General features: G+C 37.5%; 1 protein-coding gene across 4 annotated transcripts in view; it reads left to right on the top strand.

Annotated features, from left to right (window-relative positions):
• Positions 1-16464, top strand: part of PKHD1 (PKHD1 ciliary IPT domain containing fibrocystin/polyductin) — a 496842-nt gene that overhangs the window by 208878 nt on the left and 271500 nt on the right. For all 4 annotated transcript variants that reach the window (XM_032299663.1, XM_032299664.1, XM_032299662.1 and 1 more), the window contains 3 exons: positions 7124-7236; positions 8388-8493; positions 11106-11240. In XM_032299663.1, coding sequence (XP_032155554.1) covers positions 7124-7236; positions 8388-8493; positions 11106-11240 — 354 coding nt within the window. The remainder of the gene's footprint in view (positions 1-7123; positions 7237-8387; positions 8494-11105; positions 11241-16464) is intronic.

The following is a 16464-nucleotide window of genomic DNA, read 5'->3' as shown; positions in this document are numbered from 1 at the left end:
CTGAGATGAGTCCAGGGCAGGTTCACTGAGAAGCAAAACCTGAGCTTTGTACCTTCTTGCCAGTGAGGACTCATGAGTGGTATGCACTTGAGTCTTTAGGGGCCTTGTGGCATTCCCTGGTACGCTTTTAAACAGGCCTTTGCCATGCTTTCCAAAAGCAAGTTGGTGGTGGTTCTTTGAAGCATCACCTGTAGCTTCCTAGAGCACTCCATGCCCAGGCTGTCTTCCCCCAGGAACTCCTGCACCGGAGTCGGACTCCTTTGATAGGAGCTCATTATCTGTCAAGAGGCTGCATCTTTCCGGAAGATATAACCTATGTGAACCTGTTTACATTCCCTCTGGCTGGGAAGTCTTTGCTTTCAGACAGCTAGGGACTGTTCACTTCCAGAGCTCAGAGTCTCCCATGTTTCTGCAGGTGTTGGAAATTTCCTATGACCAGACCCCTGTTTAGGATAGTCCGTGGAAAAACTCTGAAGAAGAGCCCTTTGGAGACATGCATTTAATTTAAGGAGAATTTGTTCTGGTTTGTGAATCAATTTTGTAAGGAATTCTGTATTTAAAGGCCCAACCTCAGTTCCCAAGCTTTCCTTACTCAATAGGTAATGCATATTTAAGAGCTGCCTGAAGGGTTAACTCACTTTTTTTTTCTAGTGACTATAGATGTACACCTCAAGGAGCTGGCTTACTTGGGCAGTTAATTTCTCTCTGGAATTTCTCTTGCTTGAATGTCCATGATACATTGACTTCTGCAAAGAATTGATTTCCACACAAAATTCCCTGCTTGCCTTAAACCCTTCCCCGCAAGCTGCCAGCTGCCTGCATAAATATGTGGTTTTTCCTCATGAATCATTTGTAGCATACACAATTGGAATTGAGAGTAAGAAGGGCCAGGAAGCAATGTGATCTGACTGTTCAAGTGCTTTTTTTGTAAGAAAAGTGAGCCTTATCAGCAAAGTTGCAATCTCCTGCCCACCTTTAAATGTGCTTGGAAAACGTTGACATGTGATCACCCAGATGTGCCGTAAATGCTAATGGCACTGGGGCAGATAATTCAACAAACCCATTTATTCATGAAAAACACATGCTTTTTGAGCATCTGTGCTGGCAAAGGTGATGAATAAGGATGCAGTCCTTGGAATATATATTTTGAAATGTAAGAACCTTTTCTTTCCTCTTAAGATCTTGGTAATGAAATCACATTTCCTTGGTAATGAAATAGAGCTGTGTGGACAAGTGAGATGATCACTTTTAGCCTCCAGTCCACATTTCTCATTGTATACTTGCAGACAAGCTGGGTGTTTAAGAAGCCGCCTTCTCTGACTCTCGGTTCTTATATACCTCTGACATTTCCCAAGGCTCATGGGTATAGAGAGACACACCTAGGGAAGATGGAGTTTCACTTCACTGGGGAAGGTTTGTGTTGTGTAATTATGACTGAGAACAACAGCTGTAGTATTTCTTTGTGTATCTACAAGGGGTGAAGAGATATATTGGGCACTTGTATTTGCCAGCTAATAGACAATGATTCTTCTTGAGGCCAAGAAGCATGAGTGCATACTCTGTTTTCTAGCAGAAGAGAAAAATTGAGATAATTGATTTAATGCTAATAAATGTTTTTTTCTGGGAATGCCTGATGCCATACCTGATTGTTTATATGATATGAATAGCTTCCTAGTAAAGACTATCAAAGCATTCTAAATGTAATTATGTTTTTGTATTTAGGTTTGTCTTTTCATCAAAATTTGGAGACGGGATATTGGAAAATGGGTGTGGGTCATTTTGCTAATATGTGACTCCAGTGTAGACTTATAGACCAAGGTTTCTCAATGATGACATTGACATTTTGAACTGGGTAATTCCTTGTTGTCGGGGCTATCCTCTGTATAACAGCAGCCCTGGTGTCTACGCACTGAGTACCAGTAGCCCTCGTCTCTCTTATCCATCCTCCAAGTTGTTACAATGAAAAATGTGTCCAGACATTGTTAAATGTTCCCCAGGGAACAAAGTCATCCCTGATTGACAATCACCGCTCTAGACTAGGCCACTGTAAGACCGTTGAAGTCTTAGAAATGGCCCTCATTCTTTGAAGTCATGTTAGCCTCTTCAATAGTGATTCATCTTAATATTCAATGATATCCAAAAGTCACTTTTGATGAGTACCATGTGGTAGGTGGGGCACGTGATTAGAATTCTAAGTGCTTTTAGGAAATTGAAGAATTGCTCAGACTCCAAAATAATGAAGGCAGGAGAGAGTGGGCCAATTAGTTCACAAAGGAACAAAACATCTTGTAACTAAATGAAAAATGAGGAAGGAATGGCTATTTACAAATACCCAGGGTAAGAGAACATTTGGGACCCACAGTGCATAGAAGCCAGAGCTAAGTAAACAGCCTGGGGCGATTGTGTTGGCATGTGCTGACTTCCCTGACCAGGTCCTGGCTGTTGCCCGCTGGTCAGACTTCCAGTGTCAGGGTGAACTCTGGCCCTGACTTACACTTCCCCCAAAACCGAAGGCCTCCAGGGGTTGAGGCATTTGTTCTTTCTCTTACACAAGGCAGGGATTTGAGCATTACTGGGTTAAGAGCAATCTGTTTCAGTTTTCTCCCCCATATTGTCTTTGCTTGGCTGAGTGTGTGTGTGTGTGTGTGTGTGTGTGTTTTCCTTGTGGAACATGTGGTACATTCAGGAAGGAATAGGGTCTTTAAGTTCCCTTCCCGTTGGGGGTGCCACTATATCATGACTGCCAGTGGATTAGCCAGGTTCAGGGAGTTACCTTTAATAATATCTAAAGTTGTCCTGTCATTTGGAAATTAAGATCAATAGAAATATTAGTTTAGAATGACTGAAACCATGGGATGAAATGAGTTTACTCAGTCTAAGGATAAAGTAACAGAGAATAGCTATAAGCAAAAAGGTATGGAGTCCTCACTTTCGATCCATCCTTACTGAGAATGTAGTAAAACTCCCTGAGCTGTGTGAAAGACCCGTGCAAGACCCTGTCCTTGGATAGGTCAGAACTTCCTCATTAAATCCTCTTGTCTGCATCCAGTCCATATCCCTACTGTCTGCATTGACAATAGAAGACAATCGCAGATAATCAGTCTTTTCATCTTCATTGCTCAAAATTCCTGTGTCAGAAGCCGGTCCTCATCAACATGTCTGAGCCTTGATAACACTGGATCTCCATAATGCTGAAATTTCAGAAATCCCACCTTCTTAAATGTACTCTTCAAAATGTCATGTCTTCTTCCTGACTACTCTTGGGAAATGTCCCACACCCCTACCCATGTATCTTTCTGTGCACTCTAAGCTGTGCATGCTTTCTTCCCCATGCAGTGAGAATGAGAAGGGTTTATATTCTCTGGATTTGGGGTGTGGAAAGAGCAACTCCTTAATTAAATCTGACCTGCAAAATGCTCTCCAGGTTTGGAGAAACCAAACACTACCCCCAGTGTCTTATATTTTGATATATAGCAATATCAAACGCTACTTCCGGTGCTTTCAGGATTAATTCACTTTTTTTTTTTTGGTGACAATAGATGCACACCTTTAGGAGCTGGCGTAGTTGGATGGTTAATTTCTCTCTGGAATTTCCCTTGCTTGAATGTCCATGTTACATTGACTTCTGCAAAGGATGTTGTTCAATATGCTGTCTCTACTATTGGGGAGGCCACAGCAAATGCCTCTTCTGCCCATGACCTAGTGACAAGACTCTGCTTTGTACTCCCTTGTTTATGTTTCTTCACTTGCACCCTATTATTGGGCATCCTGCCTTTGAGTCCTACCTTCATTTCTCTACTCTAGTCTCTAACTTTTCCAGGCTTGGACTTGGATGGAGCTGACTCTGACAACTATTTGCTCTGTGACTTTGGGAAAGTTACTCAACACTTCTGAGTGTCAGTTTCTTTGCTATGAAATTGCAATAATAATACAAAACTCATAATACTATTGTAAAAATAAATGAGACTCTAGAATCCAGTGCCTGGACTGTAGCACCTTCTCTGTAGATTTTTCAGTATGACTATTATTATTCTGCTCCATCATAACTTAAAAAGTAAGTACTTCTAAGGAAAAGAAAAAGTTCAACATAAATGTAACTTGCACTGAGCTGGGCAATGTTTTTGCTGGGTATCTAGCAATGGTATATTAGACAAAGATTGTTAGATACTCTGATTTAGTAGCGGGGTCATGAGGAAGGGATGAGGGACAGTATTCTGATATTCTAGGTCTCTATCCACTTTCAGTTTTCAGCAGTGGCTTCCATTTGCAGTGGGTTTCCAAAGCAACTCATGGGAAAAAAAAAATCTCCAGGAAATAGTTTTTCTAGTATCTCTCTCCTCTTTGAACATCTCCTAGGACCCTTAGTAACTCTTAGCATTACTCTCTCAATCACCTCTAGAGAAGTAGTTCTCAAAATGGGCTCAAAATATCACCTGCAGCAGACCTATCTGAGTACCCTGTGATGCCCAAGAGTAGAGAATACTGTCCCTCATCCCTTCCTCATCACCTTACTACTAAATCAGAATATCTAAGAATCTTTGTCTCATATACCTCCAGGTGAAGGTTGCTGGATAAAATACAGCGTATCCAGTCAAATTTAAATTTCAGATAGTGTTTGGGACATACTTATACTAAAACATTTTATTTTTATCTGAAACTTGAACCTCACTGGACATTCTGTGTTTTTATTTGCTAAATATGACAACTCTACAAGGGTGCACACTAAAGTTTAAGAAACTGTTCCTAGGGGATGCTCACAGTGTGGTCCCCACTGAGGCCCACGTAGAGGGCTTCACTGAAGTATTGTTTTTTAAAGAAAGACATTAAATGTCTTGTTGAGTGTTGCAGTCCTTATGACTCCCCATTCCCTTTTCTGTGACCCTGCTGCCGGTGTTCAGAAAGAGCTCTCAAAACCCCATAGTTTGTGTTCCCTGGATTAAGTGACTTCTAGAGGGGACACGCCAGGCATCCTTTGTCTTACACCAGCAGGCCATGAAAAACCCCCAGGTGACCAGGATGAATCATGTGGGAGCCTTGGAGACTAAATCCATGTAGCACAAGCCTTACGCCTGAGCAGCCTGTTCTTTAACTTCTGTTCTCCAGGAAGACATGGGCATCTTGGCTCTGGACAGCCACTCGGGCTGAGAGAGGTCACATGAACACATAGGAATTATTCCCACAACTTGATCGATTAGTCCTTCATTTCTCCCACTAATAGCATCACTGCAGTGTAGCAACCTGATAGGGCCTCTAATTTTTCTCAAAGTTTTTTCTCCCTGATATGGTAAAGAGAGGGCTTGGGATCCTTGAGATGTGAGAGTGTGACCTGAGAGAACTCAGATGTGATTCAGCAAAGGAGAAATAGAAACTTACATAGAAGAGCCAACATGTCATTTACATCGTTGCCTGTAGTTGAGGTTGCAAATTCAAATACTGCAGAGACTAGAAAGGCATCATAAATGAGTGAAACAAGAAGGGTGAGGACTGTGGAAAAATGATCTATTACCAAGAAGGCAGGCCCTTCTTATCTTCAGCTGGCCAGTGGCTACCTGATATGATTTTGGGCTCAGAAAAGCTGAAAATCTGAATTTTTGTAGTAAGCCTATTGGTTCAAACACATGGGAAACAAAAAAATGTAAGCATTGAGTAGTCAAAAAAAAAAAAAAAAAAAAAAAAACAAAAAAACCAGCATTTGTGTACCTTTAGGAAGTTGGTTTTCTATTCTGGCTTAACAATATATTACGTATGGATAAACATATTGTAGGTACTCCACTGAATTTATAAAGATAACCTCATTCTGTTGATCAGAATTAGATCCCCAAACTTATATGGTCCAATAGAGAGAAGTCAGATTTTATATGAACACATAAAATACATTATTTAGATAGTAAGACCTATAAAGAAATATCAAGATAACTTAATAGTGTAATCAGGACAAAAGCACTTTGAAGAGATTTGAGCTGTATTTGAACTCAGTCACTTTGTCTTGGAACTAAGGTCCAATTATGTGGCCTTCAGCCTGTAGACAAATCATTGATTTGTTCAAAGAACCAGAGAGACATATTGTGTAGGCTTGACTTCAAGGTACACCTTTGCCTTGGAGAGCAACCATATACTCTTGAATTCACGAAACAGTAGAATCTTATCACAGGGAGGGAAGCACTACACACTGGGGTCAGTTGGTGGGAAATAGGGGAGGGACAGTGGGGGGTGGGGAGCTGGGGAGAGATAGCAAGGGGAGAGATGCCAGATGTAGGTGATGGGAAGGAAGGCAGCAAATCACACTGCCACGTGTGTACCTATGCAACAATTTTGCATGTTCTTCACATGTACCCCAAAACCTAAAATGCAATAAAATAAATGGGAAAAAATAAAATAAAATAAAAAAAGAGAGAATCTTAGATGTTATAAGTAAACTTCTCACTGTGGTATCTCAGAAGGAGGCTTGAACATGAGATACCAGTTATTAAGATGGGAAAATTGCATCTAGTTGATCTGGTTGGAGGAAGAAGAATGATAATATTTTTATTAGCTTATTCTCGCATTGCTATAAAGAAATACCTGAGGCTGTGTAACTTATAAAGAAAAGCGGTTTAATTGGCTCATGGTTGTTCAGGCCATACAGGAAACATGGAACATCAACTTCTGGGGAGGTCTCAGGTCTCAGGGAGTCTTTGTTCATGGCAGAAGTCAAAGTAGGAGCAGCATATTTCATGGCAGGAACAGAAGCGAGACAGGGTGGGGGCCACAAGGTGCTATACACTTTTAAGTGACCAGATCTCATGAGAATTCACTCACTGTGGTGAGAAAGTACCCAGGTGGATGGTGCTAAACCACTTATGAAAAACCAACCCCATGATCCAATCACCTCCCACCAGGCCCTACCCCTAATACTGGGTTTTACAATTCAACATGAGATATAGGCAGAGGGGACAGATCCAAACCATATCAGTATTTTTGTTTCTGAAAGTAAAAAAAAGAATAAATAAGTTTTTAATAAAATACTAACATACTTTGACAGAAGTGAATGTAAAAGTGGGATGAGTACAAAAAAGAGTCTTTCTTTTCAGCAAACTTACCACACATGGAATATCTCTTTTTTAAGTCTCCTTAATTTCTGTAGGGGAACAGAGTGTGTGCTGCTGGCTATGGCTACTTTTTCCATCTTGTGACCAGCCAGACATCACGAGCTCCACTTCTTTCCTTCACTCAGAACATTGCACATTCTTGTACCAGGTAACTTTGCGGAAATTCATCTACATTTTGGCTGTAAGCCTTATGATTTCGCATTTTTCTGTGTAATGCTTTTTTGGCATTTGTTTGAGACTTGGTGGTGCTCCTGTGTAAGTATTTTCTGAAACTGCTTTATTGGGGTATAACTGACGTACAAAGAGCTGTTCATGTTTAATGTGTACAACCTGATGAGTTTGGTGATAAGTATAACCCCTGAAACTATCATCACCATCTATGCCACAAACATATCTGTCACCTCTAAAAGCTTCCTCCAGCCCTCTTTATTTGAATTATTATTACTATGAGAATATTTGACATACAATCTGACCTCTTAGCACTTTTTTAAGTATAGAATACAGTATTGTTAATTTTTCTGTAATCTATACTTTGACGTTTTGCTGTACGGTAGATCTCTGGAACTTACTTATTTTGCATAACTGAAACTTTGTACCCTTTGACGAATACTTCCCATTTTCCCCTCCTCCCTGCCTCTGCCAACCACTATTCTACTTTCTGCTTATATAAGTTTGAATATTTTAGATTTCCCATTTAAGTGATATGATGTACTATTGCTCCTCTGTGGCTGGCTTACTTCAGCCAGCACAGTGTCCTACAGGTTTGTCTGCTTTGCCACAAATGGCAGGGTTTCCTTCTCTTTAAAGGCTGAATGATATTCCATTGAAAGTATACACCACATTTTCCCCAGCCATTAACCTATTGATGGACATCTTGGCTGCCTCCATGTCTTGGCTTTTGTATATAATTGTGTTAACATTATTTTCTAGATCATAATAGTTTGATGGAAAAGAGAAGAGAGTCACTTGAAAAGGCAGAAGGACAGAATGTACCTTTTGTGGCCAGAGAGAATTCGATAGAGAGGGCAATTTAACTTCCAAATATGCAGAGCCCTTTGGAGGCTGGTGGGCTTGGACTCTGGAGTAATCCACATTTTGTTGGGATTTGGGAGCAGGTCACAGAGGGTAAAAGTGGAAGGGCCGAGGGATGGGCAAGAACAGTCAGGGGAAGGGTCACGGTTTCTATCTACCTCCACTCTCCCTTATCTGTTACTTTTATTTTGTATTTTCCAACAAGAAAAAGTAAGAAGTTAGAGACATAAAAACTGGCTTAATTTCATTCTTTGTTTCACTTTTTAGGTGTGGTCTCTTTGTATACCCTAAATTTCAGCCACCTTGGAATAATGTCACTGGCACCACCCTGTTCCAGAACTTTACAGTTTGGGAAAGTGCAGGTGGTGCCCAGGTAAGTTTTCGTTGTTGTTGTTATTGTTAATTGTTTTTAAATTAAAACTGTCACTTGTTTTCTCACAGCAATTCATTATGCATATCTACTTACATGGGAATGACTCGCCCTTGAGGGGAGCGTTGCTGTGCTATCACAGTTTTAAAGAACCAGTGGATCAAAGGTGCTTGTAGAGTAGTTGTTAAACAAATTCCTAGTCACTAATCCAGAGCTAGGTCATTTTCTCCATTGTGCATTTTTGGCAACTGTAGTAGAGAACAGCAGAGTCATAGCGATTTATAACCAGGAGAGATCACAGAGGTTACCTATTCTTTCCATCCCTACTTAGAGATATAAATTAAGGCTTAGTAGCACAACCAAGTGCAGAATCTAGACTCCAGATGTTGGCATTTGATGTCCTGATATCCTGAATCATACATGCTCCAGTCTTAAAGAAAAACACTATTTGCCATTGGAACACAAACATTCTAGCTCAAGATACCATTCTTTAGTCAGTAAGCTAAGTTTTCTATTTTTTTCTTAAAAGAGAAAAGAAGGTTCATATTCAATCATTTAATTTTCATTACCTCAGTGATTTTCTTATAAGGAAGCTTTGCATGCTCACTCTTAACAGCAGCATGTAAATGTTATCCAGGGCCACTGTTGCTATACAGTCAAAATTACATACACTTTGTCTTTGTCTACAAATCTGGAGCGTAAGAAATATAGATGAAGGAATATGTTTGTAGAGTCTCCAGGAAATAGAATACATATAATAATGTCACAATAAGGAAGTAAAAGATTTATTTCGTATATCCAACAAACGAAAGATAACTGTGGCTGAAGAAAGCCCACAAATATATAATTAGGATAGCTAACAGGTGGAGTCCAAAATGTATTTAGTATTTTGTTCTCATTTAATTTTATAAAATGCTTCCCATGAGCACTATAAATATTATAGGGGTAACAAATCTAGTAGAAACATTTGTTCAGTGCCTTCTTATGCAGTTTATGCCTGCAGGGGCTTAAACTCTGTCTCCCTGCTCTTGAATAGCCTTGTTCTAGAGGAAATAATCTAGTGAAATGAAAATATTAAAAGATGCTATTAAAGCCATTTTTTTGAAGTTTTGTAATCTGAAATGTTAAACCTGTGAAGAAAAAAAATACAGAACTACAGCTTGAACTCTGTACATTCAAATTTAATCAATCAAAAAGTCCAAGTAATAAAAATACTCTTGGAATTGCACTTTTATAGGGATGAATAAGGGGGAAATTAAACAATGTAATAGCAGCAAATTTAAAAAGTAAATTTCCCTCTACCTATACCAAAAAAGAAAAATGAAGAGGATTTATCCTTCCCTATTTAAAAACTTGCTACAAAGCAAAAGTAATCAAGACAGATTATAAAAGTAATGTTTATCTTTGTGCCCATATACAAATTGATTACTTGATTACAAAAGTAATCAGTAATCAAGTAATCAATTTGTATATGGGCACAAAGATAGACATATATGTCAGTGGAATAGAAGTGAGAGTCCAGAGAAAGCCCACACATCTATAAACAAGTAATTTTTGACAAAGGACACCAAGACTATTCAATGTGGGAAATAATAGTCTTTTCAACAAATGGCGCTTGTACAACTAGATAGTCACACACAAAAGAATTAGTATCCTACCTCATACTACTTACAAAAATTAACTTAAAATGGGTGATTATGTACTAATAATAAATAAAATTAGCAAAAAAATTGGTCAAACATGTAAACATAGGAGCAACTCTGTCTCCCTGACAAGTGGTGTCTTAGTCCATTTTAATAAAATTTGGGTAAATTATAATAAACAGAAATTTATTAACTCATGATTCTGAAGGCTGGGAAGTCCAAGATTGAGAGGCCAGTGTCTTGTGAGGACCTTCTTGCTGCATCAGTCTATAGCAGAAGGGCAAAGAAAGCAAAGAAGGAACAAGTGAAAGAACTCACAGACTCAAGTCCTTTTGTAATGAGCACTAATCCATTCATGACCTACATACCTCCTAACACTGTTACATCAGGGAATAAGTTTTCAACACGTGCTTTTTGGTGGACAGGCATAAACCATAGCAAGTAGGAGGCTTACAACTCTACTGAGCTCATTTTGTTACTACATGACCCTGTTTGGGTTATCATAACATATATGTACATAACTTTCGTTGAAATTACAAACAGTGAGCCTGTAGTCATGCCAAGCTACTTATTTCATATTTGCAATCTTCTGACAATATGAGTTAATATATAATACATTGAAGAAAATGTTAAGCACTAGAGTTCTTGGATGCTATGTTTTTCTCTATTAACATTGTGTGATTTGGCCAGTCCAAGTTTATTTTAGATATATGGAGAATTCACATTGATCTTTTTAATGTATTGGTTATTATGAGGAGAAATGAAAAGTACAAAGGGATGTTACCAAAGGAGACTCATTAGTGTTGACTTCACAGCAACTTTAGGATACCTGTATCGACATTGATGGACAAAAGATGCTTTAATACAATATAGCATGCTTGTTTATACTTAATCAATACTTTTAAAAGCTACAGGAAGTCTGCAAGAAAAACCAAGCCTCAGACCTTTGTAGTAACATGCTGTATTTTATAGATTTTTAGAAGTAGCAATCTTCACCTGAAAAACTTCCAAGTTTATTCATGCAGAGATTTTGGAATTGACATCTTGGAAAGTGATGCAAATACTTCAGTTACTGACAGCTTATTACTTGGTCATTTTGCCCACAAGGTAAGTGCCTTAGTGTGGTTGTTGTAGGCTGCCCATCACAAAAAAATTACATATGCTGGGCCCCCTGATGATCCAGGATATGCAGTTTTAATAGCATTCTTTAGTGAATCTTGTGTTTAATTAGTAAAAGTTAAAGGAGCTTTTTATTTGTAATAGTAGTGATATTAATAATAAAACCAAATATATACAGGTTTTAATGTTATGAGTACATATAAATTCACAAAGGTCATGAGTAGCTTACAGAATTTTATTTGGTTGCAATTTAGGATTATGACTTATATAGAAAGAGGTCAAATTATTAAATACAAATTTGCGTAGTTTGTTATATTAAGATTTTGTATATGATTCACTAATACTTTCCTAAGTATGGATTTCTACATGATAAAATCGGGCTCTAGATGACTTATCAGGATGCAAGAATGCAGATGGGGCAGAGTACTTCCAGGTGGTAAGCACTAGTCCCTGAGGTGGCAGGAGGGGGCTGAGGGGGGACAGGGGGGTGGTTCAGGGCTGTCATTGGTCTCTTAGACTTCAGATCTTTAATGGATCCCCTAAGTTCTTGTGTTTATTAGAGCTACATTCATACTAGTCCTCACATTGTTATGAAAATCATAGATTTCTTGAGAACCAAGGAAAGAATATTCTCTTCAGTTTGTTCCTGAGTGCTTAGTCCAATTGAAATTTAAATGATAATTTTTTATTCTTATGCTTTCATTGAAGATTATTTCATAGCTGTAGATAAAAATATGAAGATTTTAAAGGCATTTTCTTGTTAGGCTACACTTTCCTGGGTTTAATTCTCAATTTTTCTTAGTAAAATCTCCTTTGAACTATCTTTTTCAGGAGATAAATACCTGGCAGTGTTTATTTCCTCTAAAAGGATTACTACCTTGAGAGATGATCTTCTTTGCAGACTGTGTAGTTTTCAATAGAGGATGGTACCTAGATTTAGATTCTGTGATGCTGCAGTACATCAAAGGTCCTTAACTTTTCCAGAAATAACCTTAGAGTAGATGTAAAACACAAAATTCCCATCAAACTGAGTAACTGTCTTGATAAATTAATGTTGCAGTATCTTAATTGATGTTAAATAGACATCATAATTAATGGGAGAGTGACATAAATTAAGATATAAATTATGACAAAAGGGTGCCTATCACGAGGTAATCAAAAATAATCACACCCTTGGGGTATGATTCACTAGGAATGTAGTACAGCTGAGGGCCTTTCAGTCTCTTAACAAGTAAGTGCAGACAAGAGTCCCATGGTGGAAAATGTCAAACAGTTTTGTTCTAGGGGTTGTCTGGATGCTGGTTAGCTATCCAAATCATAAAACCACATAATTAAAGAGCCAACTATTACCTAAGAGATGAGCTGGTTAAAATTCTTGAATTTAGGGGGAAATGGAGGCTTGGGAAGTTGAATGGCAGTATAAGGTTCATGTCTAGTATTGTGGAGCTAGGACCACCCTTATATCCTCCCTCTCCTGGTCAAATACTCAATTGCACATGGAAAATGGCTTTAGCAATGGACATTTATTAGTGCCTATACCAATGTTCCCTGAAGTGTTTTTCATGGAAGGCTAGCCCTTGGATAGAAGGGCTAGAAAAAGATTCTTTGGTTAATTATAATTATGCTGTGCTGTTTACCGTACCCTCTATTTCCCAAAATCTCAGACAAATCCAAAGATGTAACATACAACATAAGCATTAGAAATAATAAAATTGTATTGTGTCAGGGAATTTTGTTAAATAAGTGGATTTTAACTGCCTTTGTCACAAAAAAGTAACTTTGTGAGATGATAGAATTTGCTTCAGTATAACCATCATGTTGTAAACTTCAAATATATAAAATAAAATTCATTGAAAAAATATACTAAAGGCTCTGAGAAATTCTAGCATTAAAGTGAACAAGCAAAACAATCTGTTAACCTTTACTTAGCACAGTATTTTTCAGATTTATTTGGGAACCACTATGTTGTCAGGTGTCAGTTCAAAAAAAAAAAAAAAAAAAAAGGAAAAGAAAAAGAGGGTGCCTGAACTCTGTGGTTATGGGACTCTGATTTTAGCCTCTATCTTTTGTGCCTGCCATTCCTTTAGGAATTAAGACTTTTAAAGAATTTGGCCTGTCCTTTGTAAGACTTTCTACTCACATGTAGTTGATGGCATACAATTATCAGTGAGCCATATCCTAACATAAACATTCCTTTCTGGAAGAACTTTTAACATTAGAAGGATTTTTTTTTCCTATAAACATACTTGTATATGTGTTGGTTCTTTCACAGCCAGTATTAACTTTGTATTGAGATGAATGACTTTCTGTAAGGATGGCTTGAATATACAAGAAAGAGATGTGCTATAGCATGATGATATATCCTGGTTTGGGTGGATAATTTGTTTATACCTGTTGGCCCAGCATTCTGTCTAATTAATATACCCCTTCACACTAAAAAATGTCTGATTTTAATTTAAATTATGGTCACCCTACTTATCAAAGTATCTGTAGGATGGCTGTCTTTGTTGTTATTGTAATTAATTTGAGCAGATGATGCTGCTTTGAAAAATGTCTTGTTCAGACAGATGCTGATGGAGTTGCTTTATTCTTCCTCCTATTTCTCTAGGGTGATTTCCCATTTTCACTTGTGGATTTGTCTTCTTCAATTTAGACCCTTCATCTTTTTGTTTCCCTAAATTCTGTTGTAGGGCCCCTTTTCTTCTCAATATACTAGCTCTCCCTGGGAGAAATCTCATTTTCTCTAGTGGTTTCAATTACCATCCACATGCTGATGTCTCCCATATATTTGCATTTATTTCTACCATCTTATTGTGCACTTCGAGTTTGTAATCCATTTTTGGTTTCTGTGTTTTTTTCTTCTTTTCTATTTTTATTTTTCTCGCATTGCATAGTATCTTTTTACATTGACTCATTTGAAAGTTATCCATTCTGTTATGATTATTTCCATTGTTGGCCTTAAATTTTTAATGTGCCTGCTTGTCTTAACAAAGTCTAAGTTACATCAGCTCTGTTAAACTTTACGTAAGCAATGCAAGGACATTAAACTCCTTTAGCTTCTTTCCTTACCCTCTCATCTTCTATGTTACCTTTCTCTAGTATTTGTCCTACTTTTTAAGGTAAATGTTTCATGGAAATATAACATTTATAGAGAAACGTACACAAATCACAGGGGAATAGCTCAGTGGATTTTTACAAAGCAAACCAATGATGTGTATGTATACATCTGAGAACAAGAAATAGAGCATTGCCAGAGCAAGATCCTGTCTCTAAAAAATAAAAACTAGTAATAAAGAAATGAACATTATCAGCTCCTCTGAAGCTTCCCTTCCTTGCGTTCCCCATTCAACCCTACTCCATACTCCCTAGATAAAGGGGCAGCATTATTCAGCCTTCTATTGATATATATATTAATTTCTCCTGTTTTTGAAGTTTGTGTAAATGAAATCCTAAAGCATGTAACTCTATTGTACCTGTCTTCTTTGGTATAACATTATATCTGTGAGATTCACTCATGTTTCTGTGTGTTACAGTTATTTCTTCTTCCAATCATTAGGTAGTATTCCATTTTGTGACTCCATCTCAATTTTTTTTAAAAACTACGTAGCTATTGATGGATGTTACATTGTTTTCATCATTTGTAAACTTGGTTATTTACAAATAATGACGCTATAAATATTATTCCATATGCCTCTGGTCTTCATGTGCATGCATCTCTGTTGAATACAAGCCAAGTTGTAAAATTGCTGAATCATCTGTAGCTTTCGTGGATAATGCCAAGCAACAATCCAGTGTTTATGCTTGCGCCAGCAAGTATAAGAAGGGTTTCAAAGCTACGTCTTGGAAGCTCCCTTGGATAATTTCCTTCATGTCAGTCTAGTATTGGAACTCTTGTTTCTGATTCATACATCTTTCTCCTTTCTGGTTTAATTCCTCATTTTGTTTGAACATAACCAAAGGTAAATTTCTAAAAACAACAACAACAACAACAACAAAAAACCGAATGATGTAAGGTAAAAGCTCTGAGCTATGTATGGAGACGCATTTATTAGTAGGCTGTTGGTTATAAGATACCAGGTTGAAGTTCATTTTGCCTTGAAATGTTGAAGGCAATTATTTCATCATCTTCTAGCTCCTTCTGCTCTTAAGTTTGAATAGTTTTAAGATACTCAGATTCTGGGCCGGACACAGTGGCTCATGCCTGTAATCCCAGCTCTTTGTAGGCTGAGGCATGCAGATCACCTGAGGTCAGGAGTTCGAGCCTGGCCAACATGGTGAAACCCTTTCTCTAAATTTGCTGGACATGGTGGTATGTGCCTGGAGTCCCGGCTCGCTTGAACTCAGGAAGCAGATGTTCAGAGAGCTGAGATCACACCATTGTACTCCAATCTGGACAACAGAATGAGACTCTGTCTCAGAAAAAAAAAAAAAGGGGATGCTCAGATTCCAGGTTTTTTATATGTAACCTTCTATTGTTTTCTTTCTGAAATCTGTTAGGAATGTCTCTTTGTCCCTGGTGTTTTGCAATTTCAATATGATGCACTTTGCTGTGGCTCTTTTTTCTAAACAGTGTGCTAGATATTGATGGGACTTTTCAGTCTGGAAAATTATATTATTTCCTTCTGTACAGTTTTCTTCAATTATTTCTTTGATAATTCTTTCCCCTATATTTTCTTTTTTTCCCTAAAACTATGATTATTTAAATATTGGGCCTCCTGGAATGTTTTTCTCATCTTAATGTTCTCACTGATTTTTCATCTCTTTGTCTTTTTGTTCTACTTTCTATGATATAGAATTTCATTTTTCTACTCTATTTCTTTTATTTTTTTCTAAAAATCATTTTTTAGGCTTCTCTGTTTCGTGGATATAATATACTTATTTCTCTGAGGCCATTAATTACAGTTTTTGTTTTCTTCTGATTTCTAGACTAACTTTTTGTTTACTGGGTTTCTTTCTGCTATTTGTTTATTGTTTCACTGTTTTTCATGTTGAGAGCTCTTGAAAAATTTCTGGTAATCCTCAATTATAAGACTATTCTTAACAATGGAACAGTGAGGCACTAGCAACTTGATTGGATAGTGTTTGTCAAAAAGATTTTGTGGAAAATTATAAAAACATTTATTGTTTTTGTCTTTTCAGACTTACTGTTAAAGTTCTTAAAATATATTGATATACTGCAAAGCTGCTTTTTGATATACAGTTCTATGAGCTT

This window comes from Sapajus apella, unplaced genomic scaffold, assembly GCF_009761245.1.
Source record: "Sapajus apella isolate SASKATOON/1434 unplaced genomic scaffold, GSC_monkey_1.0 scaffold41, whole genome shotgun sequence".
NCBI classification, from domain to species: Eukaryota; Metazoa; Chordata; class Mammalia; order Primates; family Cebidae; genus Sapajus; species Sapajus apella.
This window is presented reverse-complemented; position numbering and strand designations above follow the sequence as displayed.